The sequence below is a fragment of the Marmota marmota genome, unplaced genomic scaffold (assembly GCF_001458135.2).
Source record: "Marmota marmota marmota unplaced genomic scaffold, marMar, whole genome shotgun sequence".
Classification (NCBI taxonomy): Eukaryota; Metazoa; Chordata; class Mammalia; order Rodentia; family Sciuridae; genus Marmota; species Marmota marmota.
In genome coordinates, this window is record NW_025999898.1 from 1,825,494 (window position 1) to 1,848,294 (window position 22,801).

Below are 22,801 nucleotides of genomic sequence, written 5' to 3' on the forward strand. Positions count from 1 at the left end.
CCCCTCCCCTCCCATCTTCTCTCTCTACCCCATCTACTGTAATTCATTTCTCTCGTTTTTTTTTCCCCCTTTCCCCTCACTTACTCTTATATGTAATTTTGTATGACAATGAGGGTCTCCTTCCTTTACCATGCAATTTCCCTTCTCTCTCTCTTTCCCTCCCCGCTCTCGTCCCTGTTTAATGGTGATCGTCTTCTCATGCTCTTCTTCCCTATTCTGTTCTTAGTTGCTCTCCTTATATCAAAGATGACATTTGGCATTTGTTTTTTAGGGATTGGCTAGCTTAGCATAATCTGCTCTAGTGCCATCCATTTCCCTGCAAATTCCATGGTTTTGTCATTTTTTAGTGCAGAGTAATACTCCATTGTGTATAAATGCCACATTTTTTTTATCCATTCATCTATTGAAGGGCATCTAGGTTGGTTCCACAGTCTAGCTATTGTGAATTGTGCTGCTATGAACATCGTTGTAGCAATATCCCTATAGTACGCTCTTTTAAGGTCTTTAGGGAATAATCCAAGAAGAGGAATGGCTGGGTCGAATGGTGGTTCCATTCCCAGCTTTCCAAGAAATCTCCATACTGCTTTCCAAATTGGCTGCACCAATTTGCAGTCCCACCAGCAATGTACAAGTGTACCCTTTTCCCCACATCCTCGCCAGCACTTGTTGTTTGACTTCATAATGGCTGCCAATCTTACTGGAGTGAGATGGTATCTTAGGGTGGTTTTGATTTGCATTTCTCTGACAGCTAGAGATGGTGAGCATTTTTTCATGTACTTGTTGATCATCTAATTGCTTCTTAATTTTTGTAATCCAGTCTGACAATCTCTGCCTTATAATTAGAATATTTAGTTCATTTATATTTCATGTAACCATGGTATGGGTGGACTAAAGTCTATTTTCCCCCCTTTTTGCCTTGTATAGAGGACATTTAAAAATTTTTAGTATTCCACTTTACTTCCTGATTTTTTTTAGCTCAGTATCATTGTAGTTTTTTTTTCCACTTTTATTTGTATTTTTTTCAATTGACACATTTTTATTGATGCATTATCATTGCCATTGTAGTTTTTAAATCATTGTTCTAGAGATAACAGTGTGCATCCTTCTACGCCATTTTATATTAAATATAAAATATAAAAACAGTAAAGTTCCATTTTCTTCCCATCCTTGATATTTGTTGTCATGTATTTAACATCTACAATACATAGTTTTTATCCCACAAAACCATATTTTTTGGCTTTTAATAATCATGAAATCTTTCTAAAAATTAAGAAAAAAATATTCTCTTATATTTATCCTCATACTTTTCATTTCTACTGTTCTTGTTTCTTCATATAGATTTAAGTTTTCATTTTTATCATTTCCCTCTAATCTTTAGCATATTTATTGTACAAGTGAAGTAGAAACGATCTCAGCTTTTGTTTTTGTTCTCTCCACTCTGGTTAGGCCATTCTTGTCCAACCTCTGGTATCCTTATATGGCCCTTAGATCTGCAAAAACCACTCTCTGCTGGGCCTCAGAGAGTGTGCCCTCATCTGAGGACCTGGAAGTACCTCAGTAAAATTCTGGGTATTTTCTTTTGCTCAACACTCACTTTTCCAAAAACCTGATCCTAAATTCCAGCTTCTTTAGCATTCTGGATCTCAAATCTCTGCTTCTGATGCCAGAAATACCTGGGGAAATGTTGGAGTTTGTAGTTTTTTATGGGTGATATTATTGTCTGCATTCCTTCCCATTTTCTTTCCTTTTTTCCTCATTAGAACTATCAAGGGCAAATCTTGAGTATTTGAAACTTGTAGTTCTGTGGGTTTTTTTTTTAATGTATTTAACTATTCAGTTTTTATTTTTTATTTTTAGCGAGACATTAGAGAAGCAAGTTTTTTCTATCTGGTGGCAGAAGATGTTTCAGCATCGAGAAAACCGCTTGGCAGAGAGAATGGTAAGTAACTCTCCCTGAGGAGGTTCCTGAAGGGTTAGGACTTGTTTTAAAACCTGCTCTCACTGTGTTCCCTCTTCAGGAAGTTGCACAGAACTCAGGCCTACACTACAGCATTCCTTCCTGCTACTTATAAGCCAGGAACAGGTTCTGGCCAGCTGTGTCTGTTGTCAGTAGAGTTTATAGACAGCTTCTGGGCCAGGACACCTAAAAATCCTTTTTTTTTTTTTTTGCCTTGGTAATTATTCATGACCTATGGAGTCTCCTATCTGACTTGTTTTGTTCTCTTCCTCCTGTTGTCCCTCAGGCCATCCTCCATGCAGAGCGACAGCTTCTGCATAGGTCCTGGTCCACCTGGCACCAGCAGGCAGCAGCACGTCACCAAGAGCAAGAGTGGCAAGCAGTGGCCTGTGCCCACCACCACCAGGGACAACTGAGGAATGTTTTCCACACATGGAGGGAGAGTGCCCAAGAGCTCAGAAAAGAGTGAGTGATTAGTTCTGTATCAGAAGTCCTTTCTACCCGGGCCAGTTCGGACCATAGCACCAAGGTTGTCTCTAAGTGCCTGCCCAGAGGCCTGTGTTAACCTAGACCAGTTGTAAGTTCCAGAAATTCAACCTGAAATAGTCTAAATAAAACTCGGACTATAGGGAGAAATCTTGGGGTGTTCCTTGAGGATCATGGTGTTCCCAGCAGTAGGATCTCAGTTGGAACAGAAGTGTTCTGTGGATCTGGGAGGTCCTATCCATTATTTTGCTTACTAATTGGAGCCCATTTGAAGTGACTGTGGCCAGCAAATAGACTGATAAGCCTATTTGAGGATAACTGGCCAGAACCTAGTGGCTAAGGCTAGTGGGCAGGTTATAGTAATTTTTACCATACCATGTAGCTGTGGGGGATGAACAGTGTAGGCAGCCCATGTCCACTGCAGAGGTTTTCCTGCTTTGGTACCTTTCTGTATCCACTAGTGTGTTCTAAGAATCTTATTACCTCTCACATTCTGGCCACATTCAGGCACCTTCTCAGGAGTGGACAGGGCTTTAGCACACCTACAAAGGAATAGGCCCTAGTGCTACTTCAGGTGCATGAAGTTGTGTACAAAAATTTGATTACATGTGAATTTTTCTGGAAGAGAGCCCAAGTCCTTTGGCAGCTCTTTATAGAGGGCCTTGACTCCCCCCAAAACTTAACCACTAAGTAGGGGCCAGAGTCTGTGAAGGGGAGCCCATCAGGAGACCCCCACCTGGATCTGGGCTGCATGGCTGATATCCACCTGTCATCTTGCAGGAGGTTGGGCAGGGCACTGGCTGTGGAGTTCTACCGGGTACGGCTCCTGCATTGGGCCTGGAACAGGTGGAGGGAGGTAAGGCTTTGGCACGGGTATCACCCAAGAGTGGCTTTTGGACAGGTGGAGCTGTGTATCATCATGACTCAGAGTGGACAGATGGGCTCCTTGGCAGTGCCTTGGAAGCCACCTGTCTCTGAGCTAGGGGAGGAGGGCAGGCAGCAGATGAGGCAATGTCAGTTCACTTTTATGCGATGATTAGCTCAGGAACTTCTTGTTCTTTTAGGTACCAGGCTCATCTCATGTGAATTTCCTGAATCTAAATTCCTAATCTAACCCTTTATAGGGACCCTATTGGGTGTATAAAATGTTTAAGATAACAATGATTGACCATTATAAGTTAGGGACCTGCCTCATTTGGTCCTCACAAAACCCCTTCGAAGCACATATTTGCAGATGAGGAAACTGAGGCTCAGTGAGGTTAAGTACCTTATGCAAGCTCAAACAAATGGAGTATAAGATGGCAGCAGAACTAAAACTGTCCCCCACCTCGTCTCTTAGCCCAGGTGGCTGCTTTTTCCTTTGTCCACAGTGCCTGGCCCTGCGTGCCACTGACCAGCAGAAGCTGATGCAAGCAGACCTGCATGGCCGGCGTGCTACCCTGCACAGGGCGCTGCAGAAGTGGCTGGTAGGAGCTACTTCTTTCCTCCAGATCACCTTGTTGTAGAGGCAGGGGATGTTTCTGGAAACTGTTTTTTTTTTTTTTTTTCCCTTGTTTTTCCTGTCCTTCCCCAGAATAATTCAACAAGCCTCAAACAGTGTAGGTGCCCAAGACAATGGGTCTCAGAGCCAGAGGATCTGTCAGTTCTTACTGGGCAAAGTGAAAACAAGTACATGGCCTTATAAGAAAACAGGCTCATGTCTAGGAGTCCAGGGGTTTGACCTATTAAGGGAGGACCTAGTTGGGCAGTATTGGGTATCTGCTGGCCTTAGAATAGCATCCTTCAGCCTGTCCTCACCCTTTGTGAGTGCTCTGGGCCCCCTATTATAAATGCACCTTTAACGCCTACCTGGAATAAGGGGCAGTGTGGGCCCAGGAGTGGCCTTCAGTCCTTTTTGTCTCTTTCAGGCTTACCAGGGCAGAGTGCAGAGCATCCTACAGGAGGTGGCAGCCAGGGAGAGCCAGCACAACAGGCAGCTGCTGGGGTGAGTCTCCTGAGGGTCTTGTGGGGGCTCAGGCTCAGCAAGAAGGAACAGAGCCAGACACTATAGATTCCTGCCTTGGGCCAAGCAGAGGATGGTTCTGAGTGTCTCTTATTGCTCAAATTGTGGTTCTGGCTTTTCCACAGCAATGCACTGTGTTTACTGCTTCATTCAGTATGTTTTAAACTCCTGCTATTGTCAGAGTAGGACCTTGAAAAGCAGACCTCTCCTGGATGCCTGCAAAATCTCTCAAGGCACCATTTCCTCTTCTGCTCTGGAGCCTGCAGTGATCCCCTTTCCTGTCAGTTCCCAAATGGTTCCTTCACAGTTGACTCTGAAGAGTCACCTCCCAGCCCTCTGAGACTATCTGCATTGCTCATCTTTGAAGGGCACTTATGGCCCACCCTCCATTCCTTCTTGGTTAAGCTCTGAACTCACTCTTTTCTGTTAGGCCTTTCTTATTCCCCTCTCTCTTTTCCTTCCTTTGTATATGTTCAGCACATGCTTTTCTAGGTGGCATGTGGGCTAAGGACCTTGTGAACTTTAAACATCTCCATTACTCTTCTGGGGTTCACACTAGGTAATCCTTCACTAACTCCACAGCATGTACACGCTGGATTTTAGTTGTCCTTCCCCATCTTCCCTATCTCTCTGAACTTATTATCCTGAGAATTGCCTATATTGTTATCACCTGGTTAGAGCTCCATATTCATTTTATCATTTAAACTTCTAAAGATGTGGTGTTGTGCACTAGGGTACTGGCTACTCACCTTATGTCTAGCACAGAACAGGTGCCTAGCATTTGTTTGTTGGATGTAGACATGAGCATAAATTTGGGTGTCAGTGAAGCAGATACTCAGAGGCATGGAGAATACTAACTCAAGTATGGGGAGAGAATGAGGAACAATTCACAGAGGCTTCCCATGTCCCTCCATACTGAGGTTCTGCCCTGGCCTGGCCATGTACTTGCAGGTGGGTGTTATGTCTTTGGAGAGAGAACACAGTGGCCCGTGTGGATGAAGCCAGAAAAATCCTGCAAGCAAGTGCACACTACAGAAAGACCGTGTGTTCCAAGGTGAGGTACAGGGAGGCAAGCTGGTTATCCAGGGGACTTAGTGACCATGTTTCAGCCAGGGTGTTGGGTAGGGACCGGTGCTAAAGATTAACACTGAGTAAGACACCCCCAAAACATATAACCTTCCTCTAGCACACAGACATACATCCATGTCTGCAGGTGTGTTTTTTTTTTTTTTTTTTTTAACTAAAAGTATGAATCAATGCCCATTACAGTAAAAACATGGCACATAGTAAGTGAACTAGTTCTTATCTGTGTTTTCCACACACATGGAAGTTTCCACTACGAGAAACTGTGGAAGCCAGTCTCCTGACCTGTCAGAAAAGGATGCTGGCTTCTGCCTATCATCCTTATAGGTCTTATGACCACAGAGGCTTTCTGGAAAACATGAGTATCCAGGGATTATAAGGTCCTTGATCATTTTCAGTGGGAAATGACTCCAAACCACACCTGTATCTTTGATCTGGAATGGGTATGGAAAAATATCATATGGTAGCGCTGGTCCCAAGCTCTGGGAATGGGGACATTGGCAGGACATGGCTATGGGAAGAAAACATGTTACAGAAAAGAGGGAGCTCAAACAAATGGAATCCCTGAGCCCCAGATGTTTTTTAGAATAAAGCAGATACAGGCCAGTCTTGGAACTGAAGCTTCTGTGAAAGAGAAGCAATTATATTTGGTCAAGGGCCAGTCTGTTCTCAGACTAAAGCCATCTAAACTCTAAAGCCATCCCCTGCTCTGGAAGGAGGAAAGGAGATCCAAGCTAAGATTCCAAGCTTGGAAGGGAGATGTTTTTGGTGGCTGCCTGACTTTTCAATGTATTTTGTTATTGTGATTTTGTATGTATCTCTAATAGGAAAGAGTGCATATACTGTATATGATCTGATTAACAAATAAATATAATTAAAGCTCATGTAATGTGTAACTACTTTATTTCTCTGTAGCGTGGTATAGTTTAAATCCTCTAGAAAAGTTCCAGCACCTCTGAGGGCCTGAGAGGGGCCTGAGGCTGTGTCCTGGGTCTGTATGGATGGTGTATGGATAGTGGGTGCTTCTTAGAAGTGTGTCAGAGCCAAACATCAACCATTTGGCTTCACCTCACCAGGAGCTACCATCATAGACCTCACGTGTCCTTAGAAGTCAGGACATACAGTGATCTATGTTCTTTGCCTGCCTGTAGATCCTGGTCCAGTGGCGGGAAGTAGTGTCAGTGCAAATATATTACCGACAACAGGAGGCAGATATCCTCAGAGAGGCCCGGAAGGTGCTAGATAAGGGTAAGTGGGGATCCTGGAAGCAAGAAGTATCAAAAGGAGTGTGAAAGATGCAGAACTGTCTTGGGTTCCATTTACTCCCTACAACTGGGAAGCTTCAACAACAAGAATGTATTCTTTCAGTGTTGGAGGCTAGAAATCAAGATGTCGGGAGGACTTACTCCCTTCAAAGGGTCTGGAGAGGATCCTTCCTTGAGTTTTCTAATTTCTGCTGGCTGCCAGCCATCCCTGGTGTTCATGTAGATACATCATTTCATTCTCATCCTCCATCTTCACTTGATGTTTTTTTCCTGTGTCTCTGGGTCTCATAAGGACACCAGGCATATTGATTTTTTTTTTTTTTTTTCTTCAGTGTTGGGGATTGAACACAGGGCCTTACATGTGCTGGGCAAGTGGTCTACCACTGAGCTTCATCCCCAGCACACATACTGGATTTAGGACCCACCCTGCTGTAGTGTGACATTACTTTATTAATTCATGACAATGAAGGACATGAATCTTTGAGGCGTGGGGGTGCTAGTCAATCCAGTATATTATATTATAAAATTCCCTTCCCAATGGATTCACAAGCTTGTGTAAAAATGGAAGGCCAAGGCTTGTGATCCATGAGGAAATTAAAAAATGAAGCTGGAATGGAAGAGTGGTGAATGTCAGGGAGTGTGTGTGTATGTGTATGTTACAGAGGATTGAACCCAGGGATTATATCACCAGCCCTGTTCGTTTAATATTTTCTTTTCTTTTTAAAAAAATATTTTTATTAGTTATCGATGGACCTTTATTTATTTATTTGTATGTGGTGCTGAGATGCAAACCCAGGGCCTCACACATGCTAGACAAGCGCTCTACCACTGAGCCCCAGCCCCAGCCCCTCATTTAATATTTTCTATTTGTAGATGGGCACAATACCTTTATTTTATTTATTTTTTATGTGGTCCTTAGGATCAAACCTGGTGCCTCGCAAATGCTGTACCACTGAGCCACAATCCTATCCCTGTTTATTTTTTTGAGACAGTCTTGCTCAGGCCGATTTTGAACTTGTGATCCTCCGCACTCAGCCTCCTGAGTGCCAGAATTACAGGTATGTGCCACTGAACCCAGCTAAGGGGGTGCAGGTTTTTTGTTTTGGGTACTGGGGATTTAAACGAGGGATACTTTGTCACTGAGCTACATCTCCAGCCTCCCACATCTTTCCTTTTTTTTTTAAAGAAAGAGTCTCACTATGCTGCTTAGGGTCTGACTAAATTGTTGAGGCTGGCCTCAAACTGTCTCAACCGTTGAGTTGCTAGTATTATAAGCCACCACACTGGCAGGGGGTGTGTTTTGATGGAAAAGACCCTCCTGAGTGCAGCTGCTCAAGTCAACCCCTGTGTTGGTAAGAGCCCTTGCTTTCTTATGTAGTTGGATCCTTGTATGTTCAAGAACTAGAGACTTGCTATGTCTCATTGAGCAGGAAATCCCACTCATGCTGTATAAATATCCTTGATAGTGCAGGATAGAAATCAATGCCTCTGTGCAGAAGATGTGTAGACACAGAAAAGACCTATGGGGACTTATCTTCTAACACAGTTGGGTCCATAGTGGAGAGGGAAGTCTGACACTCCAAATGGGAGAACCTGTAGTTAGAATAGATGAAAATACAGAAGTGAAAACAATCAGAAATGGTTTAAATTGGACTGTAGCAAAAATCAGCCAAGTTATTAATTTGACTTTAATAGAATTTGCTACAGGACAAAAGTTTATCCACTTTGGTTGGGTCCTGACTGATGTATGTTGAAGAATGCAAAGCCCACTTTTTAATTTTCATTTCTGTTTGTACACCCGATGCAGTTTGGGTCAGCTACTGTAGGTCAGGTATCCACTTCTGGCCATGCTGGAAAATTAGATGAGATAGGTTCCAGGTGCAGCCTGGAGCTACTTCTCTGCAGGACTTTCTTTAGAAAGGGGCGGTGGCACATAGCAGGCCCTGGGTTTACCATGTCCATTACAGATGGCACAAGGGATTTGGGAGGCTAAGCAACAAGCACTGCATGTAGTTCGTGCCAGTACACTTGATCTTAGCCAAGGCCAAGAAGTGATTGGTTGGTGCACCATAAACACTTGGGAATTAATTTCTTGGTTTAGATTAAGGTCTGAGTCTCATGCACATCTTTTCTGGATGCTGGGGAGGAGGGACTAAGGAGAAGACATAAGACACATTAAGTGGAGTCCTTATAAGGGCAGGCTTACCCAAGTGCAATGGTATGTGTCTATAGTCTCAGCTACTTGGGAGGTGGAAGCAAGATGATTGCTCAAGCTCAGGAGTTTGGGGCCAGCTTGGGAAACATAGCAAAATTCCATCTCTTAAAAAAAGAAGTGGTGCAGGCTAGGAGTCATAATCTGGCTCAGTGATCTCAGGCATGACCCTGGCTCTTTGTAAAATGGGGATATTGTACCTTCCTCCATGGTTATCACTTAAAGGGAATTCATTGAAATTATATGGATACATGGGCAAATAAAAGACATCCTCCCAAGATTATCAGTGCATAGTACAGTTGGCTTCCAACTTATGATGGCTTCCTTCCCTGCTTGCTGCAGTGGGTCCTGAAGGGCTAACCACCTATGTATCATCAGTGCCCCAGTGTCAACCCTTTTCTTGTTGTCTTGAAAAGAAACTTCTTCGGGGGCCCATGAAATTTTCACCAAAGGGAGAATCTGGTGACAAAAATAAAATGCAGGATGTGGCCCTTGCCCAGAGTGTAGGAAGTCAGGACATGCTGGCAGACCTATCTGGTCATGGCTCAGGATGACTTGAATGAACCTTGGTTTTATCTGGTGAAACGAGGCTGCCTCCTCCTCTAAGTTTGCACTCCAGCAGGAGGCTCCCTTATTCTTCAGACTAAGAGTCTTCTTCCAAGTACCTGATATTACCTTGTGTGTGACTCTGTGAGGTGAAGTATAATCTATGGCAGGTGTGCCCTTGCAAGGTGCAGTAAACAAGTCTGATTCCGGTGCTCAGAGTCACTGAAGGTAGTCATAATTATCCTTACAGAGTGACCATGGTGCACGTCGTAGTTTTACTCACAGACGGCTGGACATCCTGACTATCCCATATCACATTCTTTGGTCCCCAAACCTCCCCACTGCATTGTGACTTTAAAAAATCCTACAAACAGTCAAACTCTGGTTTGCATCTGCCCTAGGATATCTCCAAACCTGGTTTCAGAAATGGCGGGATTGCAGCCAGAGGGCAGCCCAGCAGAGAGCCCAGCTGGAGAGAGCAGCCCAGCATCACCGACGGCAGCTGCTGCTAAAGGGGATGGCGTGGTGGAAGGTGTACTATCTGGGGTGTGTCAGGAAAAAGGTGAGGCAGCAGCTGTCAAGTTTCCCCCATGTGGCAGGCAATGGGATGGCTGCCAGGCAGGACCACCTCTCAAGGAGGGACTCTGGACAAAACTCAAGGCAGCTGCCTGGGTGCTGGGTTATTTGGGATCCTGTGGGAATAAGACAGCAAGAGCCTGCCTGGGCATTTAGTGGTGGCTCAGGGTAGCTAGCCTTAGAATTGGATCTCCCTTGGGAGGAATATGGCTCAGGAGAGAAACCTTGGCTTGTCATCAATGAGGGCCCTACCAATTTATCTGGACATTCTCTGCCTATACAGGAGTCCTTTTGGATCACCTAGGAATCCTGGCAATGGGAGGACAGTTGCCTCGGGCCAGAACCCAGGGTGTGGGATACTTGACTCCATGTGTACTTGTTCTCTCCCCAGTTTTTGCAGATGCAGGGCGCCCAGCTCCTGGTGCAGAGACTCAGCAAGGCCTGCTTCTGCTGGTGGAGACAGCAGGTGGGAGGCAATACAATACCTCTTCCTGCATCCCTCTCAGTCCACATCTCTAATTGTCATATTAAACACGGGTGTAATATCCAAAAATTAATGTGAAAAGCATTGTTTCTTACTTGTTTTAGTTGTAGGTAGACACAATAACCTTTATTTTTCACTTACTTACTTATTTATTTTGTGGTGCTGAAGGTCAAACCCAGTGCCTCCCTCTACTATTCCTCCACAAGCTGGATGTGCTGCTGCCATTTTCCCCTCTGAGAGCCCTTCACTTTCCTTCTTCCCTAGAATCATTCATTGATCTACAGACATGAGTGTGTTGAGTGCCTCACAGTCAGGCCCAGGGTTGGGCTCTTCCTGGTGGAAGAATGGAAGCCTTGGTTACACAGTGATGAGCAAGGCAAAGTGAAAGCAGGGCCATGTGGTCAGGGTGGCCCCTTTGAATAACCCAGTTTTTCTGGACCATAGCTGGTGGCCAGGAGACAGGAACAGCAAAGTACAGCACGAGCCCTATGGTTCTGGTCCTTCTCCCTACAGGCAAAGGTAACTGGGGTTCTTCATATTGCCATTCCTGCCATGGGTTGGGGCAAGTTGCCTGGGTCATGGGAGAGCCCTAAGAGGGAGGCCTGGTCCTCACCTGTTGCCCTCCCTGAAGACTTGGGCTGCATGGCTGGGCTTTGTGCTGGAAAGGAGGAGGAAGAAGGTGCGGCTAGAGCGGGCAGTACAGGCCTACCACCAGCAGCTCCTCCAAGAGGGTGCCACACGGCTCCTGCGTTTCACAGCCAGCATGAAGGCCTCCCGGCAGCAGCTGCAAGCCCAGCAGCAGGTCCAGGTAGGTGTGGGGCTCCCTTCTTCTGAACAGTGGAGAGGGGACAGTAGAAACTGATGAGAAGCTGTGTTGCAGGCAGCTCACAGTCTTCACCGTGCAGTCTGCCACTGTGCTGAGCTCTGGAAACAGAAGGCCCTGGGCTCGGGCAAGGAGTCTCGGCCCCCTGTGCCCATCATAACCAGCAGGAGAGTGACTTTTGAGGGTTCCCCTCTTAATCACATTGCTGTTGGGGCTGGGGATGCCTTCCTGGAGACGAAGAGGCCGCCAATTCCTCAACCTCAGGGAGTCCTGGGCAGCCTACCGCTGGCTGTCAGGGAGCCCCACCTCCTGGAGCTGTGAGTGGCCTACCCATACCTCTTCCTTCTCATGTCTACCTTGGGCAAAAGCTGGGATGTACAGGAGGGAGGAAACTGGGCCCTGGGAGGGTAAGGGATGAGCCAGTAATGACCTTGTCGTAGCTGAGCTCCCCTCCCTTCCATCATGATCCCATCCCTCCCAGAGCATGGGAGAGAAAACAGAGAGGCTTCTAGACCCTTCTTTTTTCCCTCAATAAATGGGTGTCCCTTCCCCTGGTACCAGGCCTGCTAATCTCCCCACTTTTATAGTGGGGAAATTGGTTCCATCAGAAACCCCTTTTTGTGACTGGCACCTGCCCCTTGGCCATTTCCCTGGATGGTATCCCCAAACCCTATACCTACACTGCTCCTAAGGCAGTTGTCATCTCCCAGAGTGACCAGTGCTACCTAAGAGACTTGATCTTGAGTAAGTGGAGTGCACCTGGGCCTGGGCCCCCATCTCTGCTCTGCCTTCTTCTCTGCCCCACACTGACAGCCTCAGTGTCAGAGGCTATACCTCCTATGATGTGGAAGAACACCCATGACATCAGAATTCCTGCACAAGCCAAAAGAAGTGCAGGTGAAGCACGAAGCATGGGGATTCATAGAAAATACAGAATTTTATCAGGCCCAGGGTCACCACACATACTTACTGACCTCAGGCCAGAGCCTTGTCTTATGTAACCTTCAGTCTCCCCTGTAACACCGGAGAGGTTGGTTCCCCCTCCCCCCGAGACCTCAGACCCCTGGCAGCCCCCATTTGCCCAAGGTACAGACCCATGTTTCTTTCCAGCCATACTGCCCGCTTGGGGAGGAAGCAACCCCGACGCCCACACTTCTTGCTGGAGCCCATGCAGAGCCAAAGGTCTTGGGGGTGTGTCCCCCTCAGCGGGCAAGGGTACGTTATGTGGTTGTGGGCCACTCAAAGCAGCTACACCTTCATCTGGGGCCTGTGTTTTGGAGGTCCTATGTTAGGTAGCCCCCTCTCCTTCCTGATCTTCAGAGAAACCAAGAAAGATTCCATGGCCTTATCAGCTTCCTGCCTTCTCTCTGCTTAGGCCTGAGAAGCCTCAGGAACAGGGCCAAGATGGGGCCCAGCCTGCACACCCTTCCCTGACGAGGCCTTTCCTTCCTGGGGTCCTGCCTTGTGCCCCTTGCTCAAAGCTTCCCACTGTGGCAGGTCCCAGCCCAGAACAACTACTGCCTCTGCCTCCTTCCCCCTTCATGCCCTATCGGGTGGAAGCATTGACCAGGGTGAGTCCACCACCAGACCATCCTCCCATTCTTTGGTCTAGTCTTTGGTTCTCTTCCTGGTGCCCCTGTGCTATAGCTACAGCTGTATTCGTTGTTTTTGGAACACGCTGGTATGGAAGGACATGAGGAGGTTCCATTTATTTACCAAATGTTGGTACCTCTGTACTTCAGATCTAAGGAATACAGCAGCCAATATCCTGCCAAGGTCCCTATCCTTCAGAAGCTTCTGTTCTCACAACAGGACAACCAAAAGAATCTTGTGTGCAGACCCATAGAGTGACTACAGATCCTATGGGTCAGGCTGGTCATACTGGAAAGTTTGGAATTTGGGAAGAGGAAGAAGTTTTTTTAACCTGGGTTCCTTTTGGTGCTATGTATTTGGGCTACTGGGAGCTATGTGATCCAGGTTGCAATGGCCTGGATGCTGAGGCCAAACACTGTGGGGATGAAAATGTGGGTCTAGACAGGACCTGCTTTGGTGGATGTGAGAAGGGAGGGGAGGAAGGACTTCACATGATATAGGTTTCTGGCCTAAGTAACTAGAGGAGGGATGAGTTCTAAAAGAAGAAAAATAGGATGGGGCTTGGTTTCAGGTGAAGCACCAAAAGTCTCTTTTTACCCTGTCAAATTTGAGAGAAAGCAAGATTGTCTGGCCTTCAGGAAAGAGGTCAGGGACTGAAATCTAGATTGGAAGTCCTCAGCAGAGGTTGAAGGTGAACCCCTGGGAACCACTGAGAGAGCATAGAGTGGGGCAGAAGGCTTACGTAGAGAACCTTGACACAAGTAGCAAGGGCTGAGAGCACCAGAGGGCATAGTAGAAGTGACAGTCTCAGGGTCAGGCCACCCAAAAAGCTGGTGCCCAAAAGGTGCAGGGTGGGGATAGAGCCACTTCTTGTGTGTCACAACCCTGTGGTGTGTCACAACCCCGTGGCTGGGGTGGGGGCGGTCCAGAGGGTGGTCTTCCATGACTGGCAATGATAGAAGGTGCACATCTACTCTTCTACTCTTCATGGGAGAGAGTAGAGGCAGGTGTGGGTGAAACAGGGAGAATAATTGCCTGTGACCACTGTTACTGAAATCCAAGTTTAGCAAGGTCAGAAGTCCAGAGCAAGGTGGGGATAGAAGGCCAAGCCAGGCTTGAAAAGTCTGCTGCTGATAGTGCTAAGAAGCTTCTCATGCAGGGGGTGACACTGTAAAGGTGTGGAGGTTGACCCATTATGTCAGGTCCAGCAGGCAGGGAAAGGGACAGGGCCTAGTCACCCTGACTCCTGTGGGGTAGAGTGGGCAGCAGGTAGTGAGACAGGGAGAAGAGGATTTACTGTCAGCATCCTCCTTTCCTTTACAGGTGTTAAAACAGCCTACCAACACTGGGCTTAAGCCCCAGGGTCCCCCATCTCTGGCCAGTGGCCCTGATTCCCATCTGCTCCTGCCTGGGGACTTCACAGGCATCAAGGCTGGGCCTGGGCTTAGTTCTGGAAGTGCAGGTGAGTACCAGGGGCCTGCCAGGGCTGTGGGCACTCACCTTGGAGTGGCCACCCGTCCTGGTCCCAGAGAGAAGATGGAAAGCTCATTCTGTTGTCACAGGCCACAACAACCTTGAGACTGAACTGGAGGGGATCCAGCAGCAATTACAGCACTACCAGAACACCAAACAGAACCTGTGGTGAGGCCTGGGGGATGCACCCTTGGACTTGTCCTTAAGAAAAGGTGTGCCCTGGGAAGGCAGAAGGTTCCATTTCCTGCCAGCCAGCTGCCAGGACCCACAGTGTGTGGTAGGGGCCAAACCAGTGTGTGTTACCAGGAACGTGTCTCACTGTAGCACATTTCCCCCAATTAGTCCTGCTTGGGAAAACCCAAGATGGCCTTACTATGGGACACAGGTCCTGGTTGGGTTCTGGCTTTCTTCTCTAGTGGTTGTGATTGTAAAGCTGATAAGGTATCAGAGGACGGATAGGCCTGGGTCTCATCTGCACATAGTGGTTTGGGGACTGTCAATATGCAGCAGTTTAAGAAATGTGAGGAAAACAGACTGGTCCCCTTGTTCATCTCATCACTGGGAAAGAGGAATAGGAAGAGTTGCTGTTTGCTATGGAAGGTCATGGAAGGCTGGGAGAGAAAAAAAGTGTTGGCCTCCCAAGCCAGGGCCTGCAGCTCAGAGAAGGGAGCCTTTCCAGAAGTTTCTCCCTCCAACCCATCCTCACATCAGAAGACTGCCGAGAACCCAAACTCAAGCCAAGAGTGGTGGTGCACTCTTGTAATCCCAGCTATTTGGGAGGCTGAGGCAGGAGGGTTACAAGTTTGAGGCCAGCGTTGGTGTCACACCAATAGTGAGACCCCGTCTCCAAAAAAAAAAAAAAAAAAGGTAGCTCAGTTGGTAGAGTACCCCTGGGTTCAATCTCCAGAACCCAAGAGAAAAAAGATCCAAGCAGGCAGGGTGTCCCCATCAGGTCCTGCCAGCGACAAGCAAGTAGCCTGCGTAGGTGGCTGGAGCTGAGCCAGGAAGAGCCCAGGCCTGAGGACCAGGATGAAGAGCAACGAGTGCAGAAAGAACTAGAAGAGGTGAGACCCTAGACCAGCTCCAGGGACAGTCCCCCAGACTGTGCTCCCTCTCAGCTGGGCCTCTTTCTCCCTACCCCCAGATAGAACTACAGATCCAGCAGCTGGCCAAGGAGCTCCAGGCCCAGCGCCAACACATCAGTACCTGCGTTGAGCGCATCCAGGCCCTGCGGCAGGCTCTGTGCTAGTGGGCTCACCCCAGGAAGACAGGAGCCCTGCTGCAGGGGAGGCCTCAAGCCACCTCCAGGAACAATGCAAAGCTACAATGAGTTTTAAGCTTTTTATTTCAAAATGTCTTGCAATTAAATGAATTACTGTTCAGAAGTCTCCCACTTTTCATACAAAAATACTGTGCTACTGATACAGTTGAAAAAATTCAATGACTTCCCCTGGAGGAGAAATTCACAGGATCAACAGGTAACCTGACTGTCCCCACCACTGCTCAAGGCCTACATACCTGTCACCTGGGACAGGTTTTCTAGTACTGACCCACCATACACCTTTAGCCTCCAACACAGTCCTTGGAACAACAGCAATTTCCCATACTTCATGTAGAGCTGTATCTGGAAACAGCGATGCCAGCTCAAACTAGGCTTCTACCCCTCCTGCCTGCCCCATTCAGCCTAGCCACCAGGTGGGACAGTAATTGGCCTTGCCTGCTGCAAGGAAGCTCTGGAAGGTCACTCCTCAGGGCCTAGAAAGGTCCGTGTCATAGTTACCATCCTCAGAAGATCCCGGCAAGAGTCCAGAGCAATGCAGTCAAGCCCCAAATGCAAAGAAAGATTTTGCTTTTCCATCAAGCAGGGTGAGGCAAGTTTGGGAACAGAAAATAGTTGTCATGAAGTCTGTGTGGCCTGCTCTGGGAGGGAGGGTCCACAATCCATGCCAAAGAGGCAGTTCATCCTGTGCACTATGGGAGGTAAAGGGACAAGAGGGACAAGACCAGAAAAAGCCAAAGGGTCCAACAAAACTCTCCAGTTATGGGGAGGAATGGCTAGAGGGCATGTTCGCACTTAGCATCGCCTAACAATATCCAAGACCAACCAGGAGAGAAGAGTCTCCAGTTTATACAACATTTAAAAAAGATCCAAATGTGATTGTGAGGTTATCCACACCTATACTTTTTCTCTCTGTAGGGTAGGTCACAGGCATGACGGGTTTTGGCTGCCTCGTGAGGATTCAGAATCTCTTGTCTGCACCTCTGGGACAGGCAGTAGCAAATCATTCAGGTTCTACTGGATCGACCTTCCCACACACACCTGAGGTGATTCCCTTGCCTAGACACCCCTGGAGGCTTCTATAAAAGACCCTTAGTTCCCTTAGATGCATTGGCAGTTGTAGGCAGAAGGAAGACCTAGAGGGAGCCCAAAGCCTCCCCAAAGCGGATCTTCTGCCCTGCTTTCAGCCTGAAATTGAAGTCCTTGGGGGCCTCGAAGATGAGCACAATGGTGGAGCCCAAGTTGAATTCGCCCAGATGCTCACCCTTGCGCATGGGGACTCCCTCCTTGTTGGTGTGCGTCACAAAGCTGAAGTCGTTGTAGGACCCCTTGCTGTACCTTGGGCTGTTTGTGTGCAGGTCCTGGGGAGGAGTAATGGGGCAGGGATTGAAGGGGGCCTAGAAGCAAGGGGTACCACTCCTGCCTGTGTTTGGAATCCTGTTGCTCATTTTCACCACCATCCAGCCCAGCTCAAGAAGGGTGATGGGGACAATATCTCGGGGTTGGGGAGCTTAGTCCAACCAGATCACACCAAAGTCCTTGCACCTGCTATGAACTGTGGCTAAGAGGGACATGGAGAAATCAGATCTGACTTTTCTCCCAGCTGGAATGGTACAAGGTCAGCAGCCAGTGGTGGGGAGTCGGGCACACCCAAAAAGGCAAGCCCTGGGCAGGTGGGCACCAGATTCTTTCTTCATTCAGGCCAGCTCTGCCTACATGCTCAACCCTCAGTTGGCATGACTCATTCCTGTTCCTTCCTCACACTTCAACCATGGTTCCCAGTAAAAGTAAAGGGCCAGGCAGAAAGGTTAATTTCCTCTCTCCTCCCCAGCCACTTCCAGAGGAATGAGTGGCAGCAAAGTGGGTGGGAGGGAAGGAGAGAAGGAGGTCTTAACTGATAGGGATGCCCCTCAGAGTGGATGCTCAGCATAGCCAGGCCTGGTTCTAGCTCTCCTACAAGCAAGGCCCTCCTAAAATTTACAGGCCCAGTGGATCTGGCTGGACAGCAGATGGAGCAAGTGAATTCAAGAAGTCCAGCCTGTGGACTTTGGCATGGCCTGGACTCTGCTTACCCTGTCAAAGTAGATGCGAATGGAGCCCACGTTGGTGGCCCCCACAGCTGTCAGCGAGAAGAAGCCATGTTTCCAGTCTCCTGTCAAAACTACCCGTTCGTTATGGCAGAAGAGCTCTTTGATCCAGCGAGCCATGCCAGGGTTCACTGACATCAGGGAGCCTGTGGGGGTAGGGAACATGATAGTCCTTCCCCAGAGCCTGGTATATCTACCCCAGGATAGCCTGAGACACAAAGGGACTAATGGCCTGTTGCCCTGATGTCATTCCAAATGCAGACCAGTTTTCCAAAGTCCCCTGCCCATACCCAGCCAACCTTAAGTGTTTAACCCCTGGTCTAGATAACCCCAGCCTGGAGCCTAGTCCCCTAACATTAAGAAAGTGAGGACCTCAGCATGAAGCCCACAGAGGCAGCTCCAACCCAAAGGCCAGTCCTGTGTCTACCTGGGAAGTGGCGCCGATGGGAGACAGTCCAGTCAGTGGGTGAGTGGAAGCAGTGGTAGTCCCCAGGGGCCAGGTATATGACACAGTGGTAGAGTTCATTCCCTTCCCGGGTAACCAGCTGGTTCCTGAAGGAGTCACATGAAGAGGCTGTGGGGGTAGGGCAGAAAAGAGGGTCAGGCTCTAATACCAGCTCCAGGTGCCACCCAGCTCATGAGAATCCAGCACAGCCTATGTGCAGCCTGGACATGGACTCCAAGAGCCTCAATGCTTTGGTCAGAGGGATTCCTGATCCAATGTGCCAGCATGCCCACCCCACAGTCTCCCAAGCCTTTCCTTATTCCCTGTCCCACAGCCTTTCCTTAGCCTCTGGTGTCTGCCCCAGCCCCAACAGTGCAGTAACCCACCTGGTGGGAAAGGCAGGTCTTCCATGTAGGTGCGAGGGCCCAGGAATGACTCCAAGGAATAAGTGACCCCCTTCACCTGCTCCACCTCACAGTTCTTCACCTGCCCGAAGTTGAGGATCTTCCCATCCGATGGGCTGATCTGGAGGGACCAGGAGAGGTTTGCTGCTGGAAAGGGAGAGTTCTCCCCCTAGTTGACACCCACCTCATCTTGTGTCAAACACCCATAGCTCCACCCTCTGGATATGCAGGACAAATAAACTTTATACGGCAGGTGGGACCGAGTCTGGGAAAGCCACACATAGGCCACAGCCAGTGGGGGCTGCTGAACCTGGTTTCCATAGATATAGATCCCATTTCCTAAAGGAGGAAGAGGAGGTATGAGTTAAACCTCACCACACTGTGCAGCCCAGAGACAGGCCGGGCCTGTGGCTTCAGCTTGCGCCGGAAGAATTCGCTGAGGTTGCGGTAGTGGTGCAAGTCCTCCACAGCGGCCTCCTTCATGTTCACCCCGAAGGTCCAGATGTACAGGCTATAGACAGGCCTGCGCAGCCAGTGCGGCAGCTCCACCTGGTTGAGGCGACCCCAGGCCCGTGACAGCAAACGTGTTGGCACTGATTTGTACAGGGCCACCTGCAGGCCACAGGGCAGGGGGCTGAGTTGACCATACTCCAAAAAGCCCAAGTACTGTCATCATCCCCCAACCACAGGAGAGAACTTGAACCAACAGAGGCTATCTAGGGAGGACTAGTTGCCTGGGGCTGATTGTTATGATGTGGCTGTGTCACTAGGAACCAGACTGCACTTGTCAAATATTCTCACAGACTGAAGACAGGATGTACAGAGCTCAGGTCACTTTAATCACTTTGCACAGGTCAAAGAGTAACTGTCTTAGACCCAGAAAAGTAGACTGGTCCACATAGTCTCACTTCTTAAAAGTGAGAGGTGGTGCCAGGAGTGGATGGCTCATGCCTATAATCCCAGTAACTCTGGATGCTGAGGCAGGAGGGTCCTAAGTTTGAGGCCAGCTTCAGCAACTTAAGAGAGGCCCTAAACAACTTCGATCCAATCTCAAAATAAAAAGGGCTGGTAGGGACGTGGCTCAGCAGTTAAGCACCCTTAGGTTCAATCTCCAGTACCCCACCCCCCAAAAACAGGAAAAGAAGAAAAAATGGGAGATAGGAATCCTGGTAATAGTCTGGAGAAGACTGGCAGGAGGCAACAGGCATTTGACTTTGGCTGGGGTCATTGCCTACACTACAGACCACTTGAGAAAGGAGTAAAAGGTTCCCAGAAGCACAGACAGATTTATAGCCCAAAGTATATATCCTCTTTCTTAAAAGGAAAAGAGGACATTTTCAGATGCATGTACTGTATCAATGTCATAGTGTCCTGAGATGCCCTGCAGGCCTAGCCAGCACTCAAGATGGCCTGTCCTGCTGGGCTCCACTGGGCCTGACGGCAGACCTTACATCAGAAGCATTCTATGCCTAAGCCAGTCCACAGAGCTGCCTACCTGTGGTCTCCAAGGAGGCAGAGGAGAATCACTTTTTGGAGCCAGTCCCACACACTGGGGCCCCAGAGCCCTCCTGCAGGGCCACTAAACCTAAGGGGCCACTGCCCCAGGGGAAACTGCTTCTGACTGGTGCTACTGCTTATCTGGATGCAACCAGGCAGCAACTTCCTAAGGTGTAAAAACTTTTAATACCTTTATGAAGTAGTGAATTAGTAGCTCCCTGAGCATTATTCTTTCCCCTTCCAACTGATGCCTAGCCACCTGGAGTGGCTAGGTTGTAATGGTTGTAATGCCTGGCCCTGGGTTGCTGTAATGCCAGGCTATTCTCAGGAACAGGTTGGAGTCTGGTCTAATGTCCAGTGTACTGCACCACCCTCAAATTTTCATGATGCCCACCCCCAAGTTATCAATGGCCCAGGAACAGGGACTCCTCCTTGGGGCTGGTCTGCCAGGAAGCAAGAGAGCCCTCCAGGTACCCATTAAAGAGTCCTGTGCAGGGCAGGCACTTGCACAGCCTTCTAGTTTCTCAAGTGTGTCCTCCCACTAATGGGCCCAAACAGGCTCCAGCCTTCCTGAACTACCCTCTGATATCCAGAAATTTATCTGGATTCTTCTTAAAAACTGCTTATAAGCTTGAAAGTCAGAGACGCTAATTTCTGACTGCCCAGTCTAAGTTCCTTCCAGAACCAGAGCTCCCCAATAGCACCAGTGAGGCAAGCAAGGATAGCAGGCAGTGGACAGTGAGTGTTCAGTCACTTTACTACAGTACACATGGCCACTGGTTAACCTGGCCTTCTCAAAAGTTGCCTTTGTCTTCCCTACGAAATTTCCCATACTATACCCCGAAAGGGTGCAGCCATGCCTCTACTTCTGACAACTGGTCCCCTTGTTTTCCCCTGTACCCCAACCTCAGGCCTGCCCAGGGGTAGGGGTTGGGCCACAGAGGCCTGTGCACACTTACCCTGCTCACAGGCTTCCATCCCACCCGGCTGAGTGGCCTGAGAGCACCAAAGGGCAGGAGGTAGTAGAGAACAGTCAAGGGCCAGGAGCGCAGTTTCAGGGCAGGTCTGGACATGCAGCTCAGCTGGCCTAGCCTCCTTCGCAGGGCCAGCTGGGGGAAGTGCAACCTGCAGGGCACATGTCCATGCAGAGTCAGAAGCTGGGGTCTCAGAGGGACCCAGGAATGACCCCCTCCCTTGATCACTGCCTCTCCATGTAGCACCAGAGTCCAATAAGCACTGCAGTATCCCCTTGGGGACCTGGATACCACTATATAACAGACATATTTCCCAGTCTTTCCCACCTGACAGCTAGCTGAGGACTAGGATTGGGAAGCTATAGGATGCAGGAGGGTTAGACCCAATTCCTGGGTATCTGAGAAGACTGAGTATCTGAAATTGGAAATGGCTCCAGAAAGAACCTTTGGGGCCAAAATGGGGAAGGGAGGTACAAGGCCTGCCTCATATTTGCCAGCTTCCCATGGCCAATAAGCATGGGACTCAGGCACAGCTCTGCCCACACAAGGGCCAGAAGGACAGAGTTAATCAGCATAGAAGTGCATAGTGCTTTGACCTGGTCAGCTAGGTGACCGTTCATGAGTCTTTTGCTCATTACAGGACCTGGGAAAAATCTCTTCATGGCTCCAGGCCTCTTGATTCCTTATCTGGTAAATTAAAAGGACTGGGCCAGCCAAGATCTAAAGTTGTGGCTCCATCAGCCTGCATAGTCTTTCTCCAGCAGGTTAGGTTCTCCAAAACCCATATACAGCTTTATAGGGAGAACCTCACCCCAAGCTCTCAAGCCACCTTCCTACTAGAGCCACACACAAGATACAGGTTCCTCCTTTCAGCAAATCTGAGCTGGTACATACACACTCCCCAGTGTACCACCAGCACAAATTTGGCACAGGCTCAGCTTTGCAGGAGTTGCAGTGGCTGGAATGGGCTCTTCCACCAGAACCCTGATCTCCTTAGTTGCAACAAAGTCCCTTTGTCACATACCTAGGCCCCAGAAAATACTTCTGAGGCTGCAGTGTAGCTATCAGGAGACCACACTGCTACCCACTCAAAATAATCCCAGGCCTTGGTTTCCTCATCTGCAAAAGGACTGCATTCAATAGACAATCTAAGGTTGCCATCTCTGACTGTGTACTCTCCAAGAGAAGCTGCATTCTCTGTCACCCAGGTGCTAAGCAAACCAAGAACAAAGAGGTGTCTCAGCTGAGAGTAAGAGCAGGACAAATGGAGACCTAAGCCAAGGGGAAGGCCCCTTAGTTCAATCAGAGATGATAGAAGGCAGGGCTCCAGTCTCTGCAGGCAACTGTGTCCCCACAGCTCACCTGATGCCCTGCTTTCTTTTTCTCTCCCATTCCACTGTGGACAGTTTTTTCCATTATGCTTTTTAAAAGTCTAGGGAGGTGGAAGGGGCCAAGCAAAGACAAACAAATCACTGCTCTCCCACAGGGTTCCCCCGCCCTGCTCACTGCAGAAGAGCAGAGACCAATCCTGGAAGAGCTACAGGAAAGCCCCTTCTCTCAGGCATCTCTGAATAAAGACCAAGACACTAGTTCCAAAGCCAGGTGACTGATCCCC

The 22,801-nt window shown here is 48.6% G+C and overlaps 2 protein-coding genes across 9 annotated transcripts in view; one reads left to right on the plus strand and one right to left on the minus strand.

Moving 5' to 3' along the window:
• Positions 1–15,882, plus strand: part of Sfi1 (SFI1 centrin binding protein) — a 77,527-nt gene extending 61,645 nt beyond the window's left edge. Inside the window, exons 16-33 of one of the 5 annotated variants that reach the window (XM_015504892.2) lie at positions 1,858–1,939; positions 2,244–2,422; positions 3,224–3,299; positions 3,814–3,909; positions 4,351–4,427; positions 5,397–5,499; positions 6,680–6,776; positions 9,953–10,113; positions 10,519–10,593; positions 11,056–11,130; positions 11,243–11,419; positions 11,492–11,751; positions 12,545–12,649; positions 12,810–13,005; positions 14,351–14,489; positions 14,590–14,668; positions 15,453–15,564; positions 15,645–15,882. In XM_015504892.2, the coding sequence (XP_015360378.1) occupies positions 1,858–1,939; positions 2,244–2,422; positions 3,224–3,299; positions 3,814–3,909; positions 4,351–4,427; positions 5,397–5,499; positions 6,680–6,776; positions 9,953–10,113; positions 10,519–10,593; positions 11,056–11,130; positions 11,243–11,419; positions 11,492–11,751; positions 12,545–12,649; positions 12,810–13,005; positions 14,351–14,489; positions 14,590–14,668; positions 15,453–15,564; positions 15,645–15,749 (2,194 nt within the window). In that variant the 3' untranslated portion in view covers positions 15,750–15,882. Of the gene's footprint in view, positions 1–1,857; positions 1,940–2,243; positions 2,423–3,223; positions 3,300–3,813; positions 3,910–4,350; positions 4,428–5,396; positions 5,500–6,679; positions 6,777–9,952; positions 10,114–10,518; positions 10,594–11,055; positions 11,420–11,491; positions 11,752–12,544; positions 13,006–14,350; positions 14,490–14,589; positions 14,669–15,452; positions 15,565–15,644 lie in introns of those variants that run through there. The other 4 variants (XM_015504895.2, XR_007345671.1, XM_015504896.2 and 1 more) reach the window with 4 other exon arrangements.
• The window catches only part of Pisd (phosphatidylserine decarboxylase), a 122,615-nt gene that overhangs the window by 56,669 nt on the left and 43,145 nt on the right, over positions 1–22,801 (minus strand). Inside the window, exons 3-8 of one of the 4 annotated variants that reach the window (XM_015504899.2) lie at positions 21,172–21,337; positions 19,091–19,327; positions 18,698–18,836; positions 18,294–18,440; positions 17,852–18,012; positions 15,828–17,140 (exon numbers count right to left, since the gene is read on the minus strand). In XM_015504899.2, the coding sequence (XP_015360385.1) occupies positions 16,916–17,140; positions 17,852–18,012; positions 18,294–18,440; positions 18,698–18,836; positions 19,091–19,327; positions 21,172–21,337 (1,075 nt within the window). In that variant the 3' untranslated portion in view covers positions 15,828–16,915. Of the gene's footprint in view, positions 1–11,362; positions 11,536–15,827; positions 17,141–17,851; positions 18,013–18,293; positions 18,441–18,697; positions 18,837–19,090; positions 19,328–21,171; positions 21,338–22,801 lie in introns of those variants that run through there. The other 3 variants (XM_015504897.2, XM_048798270.1, XM_048798269.1) reach the window with 3 other exon arrangements.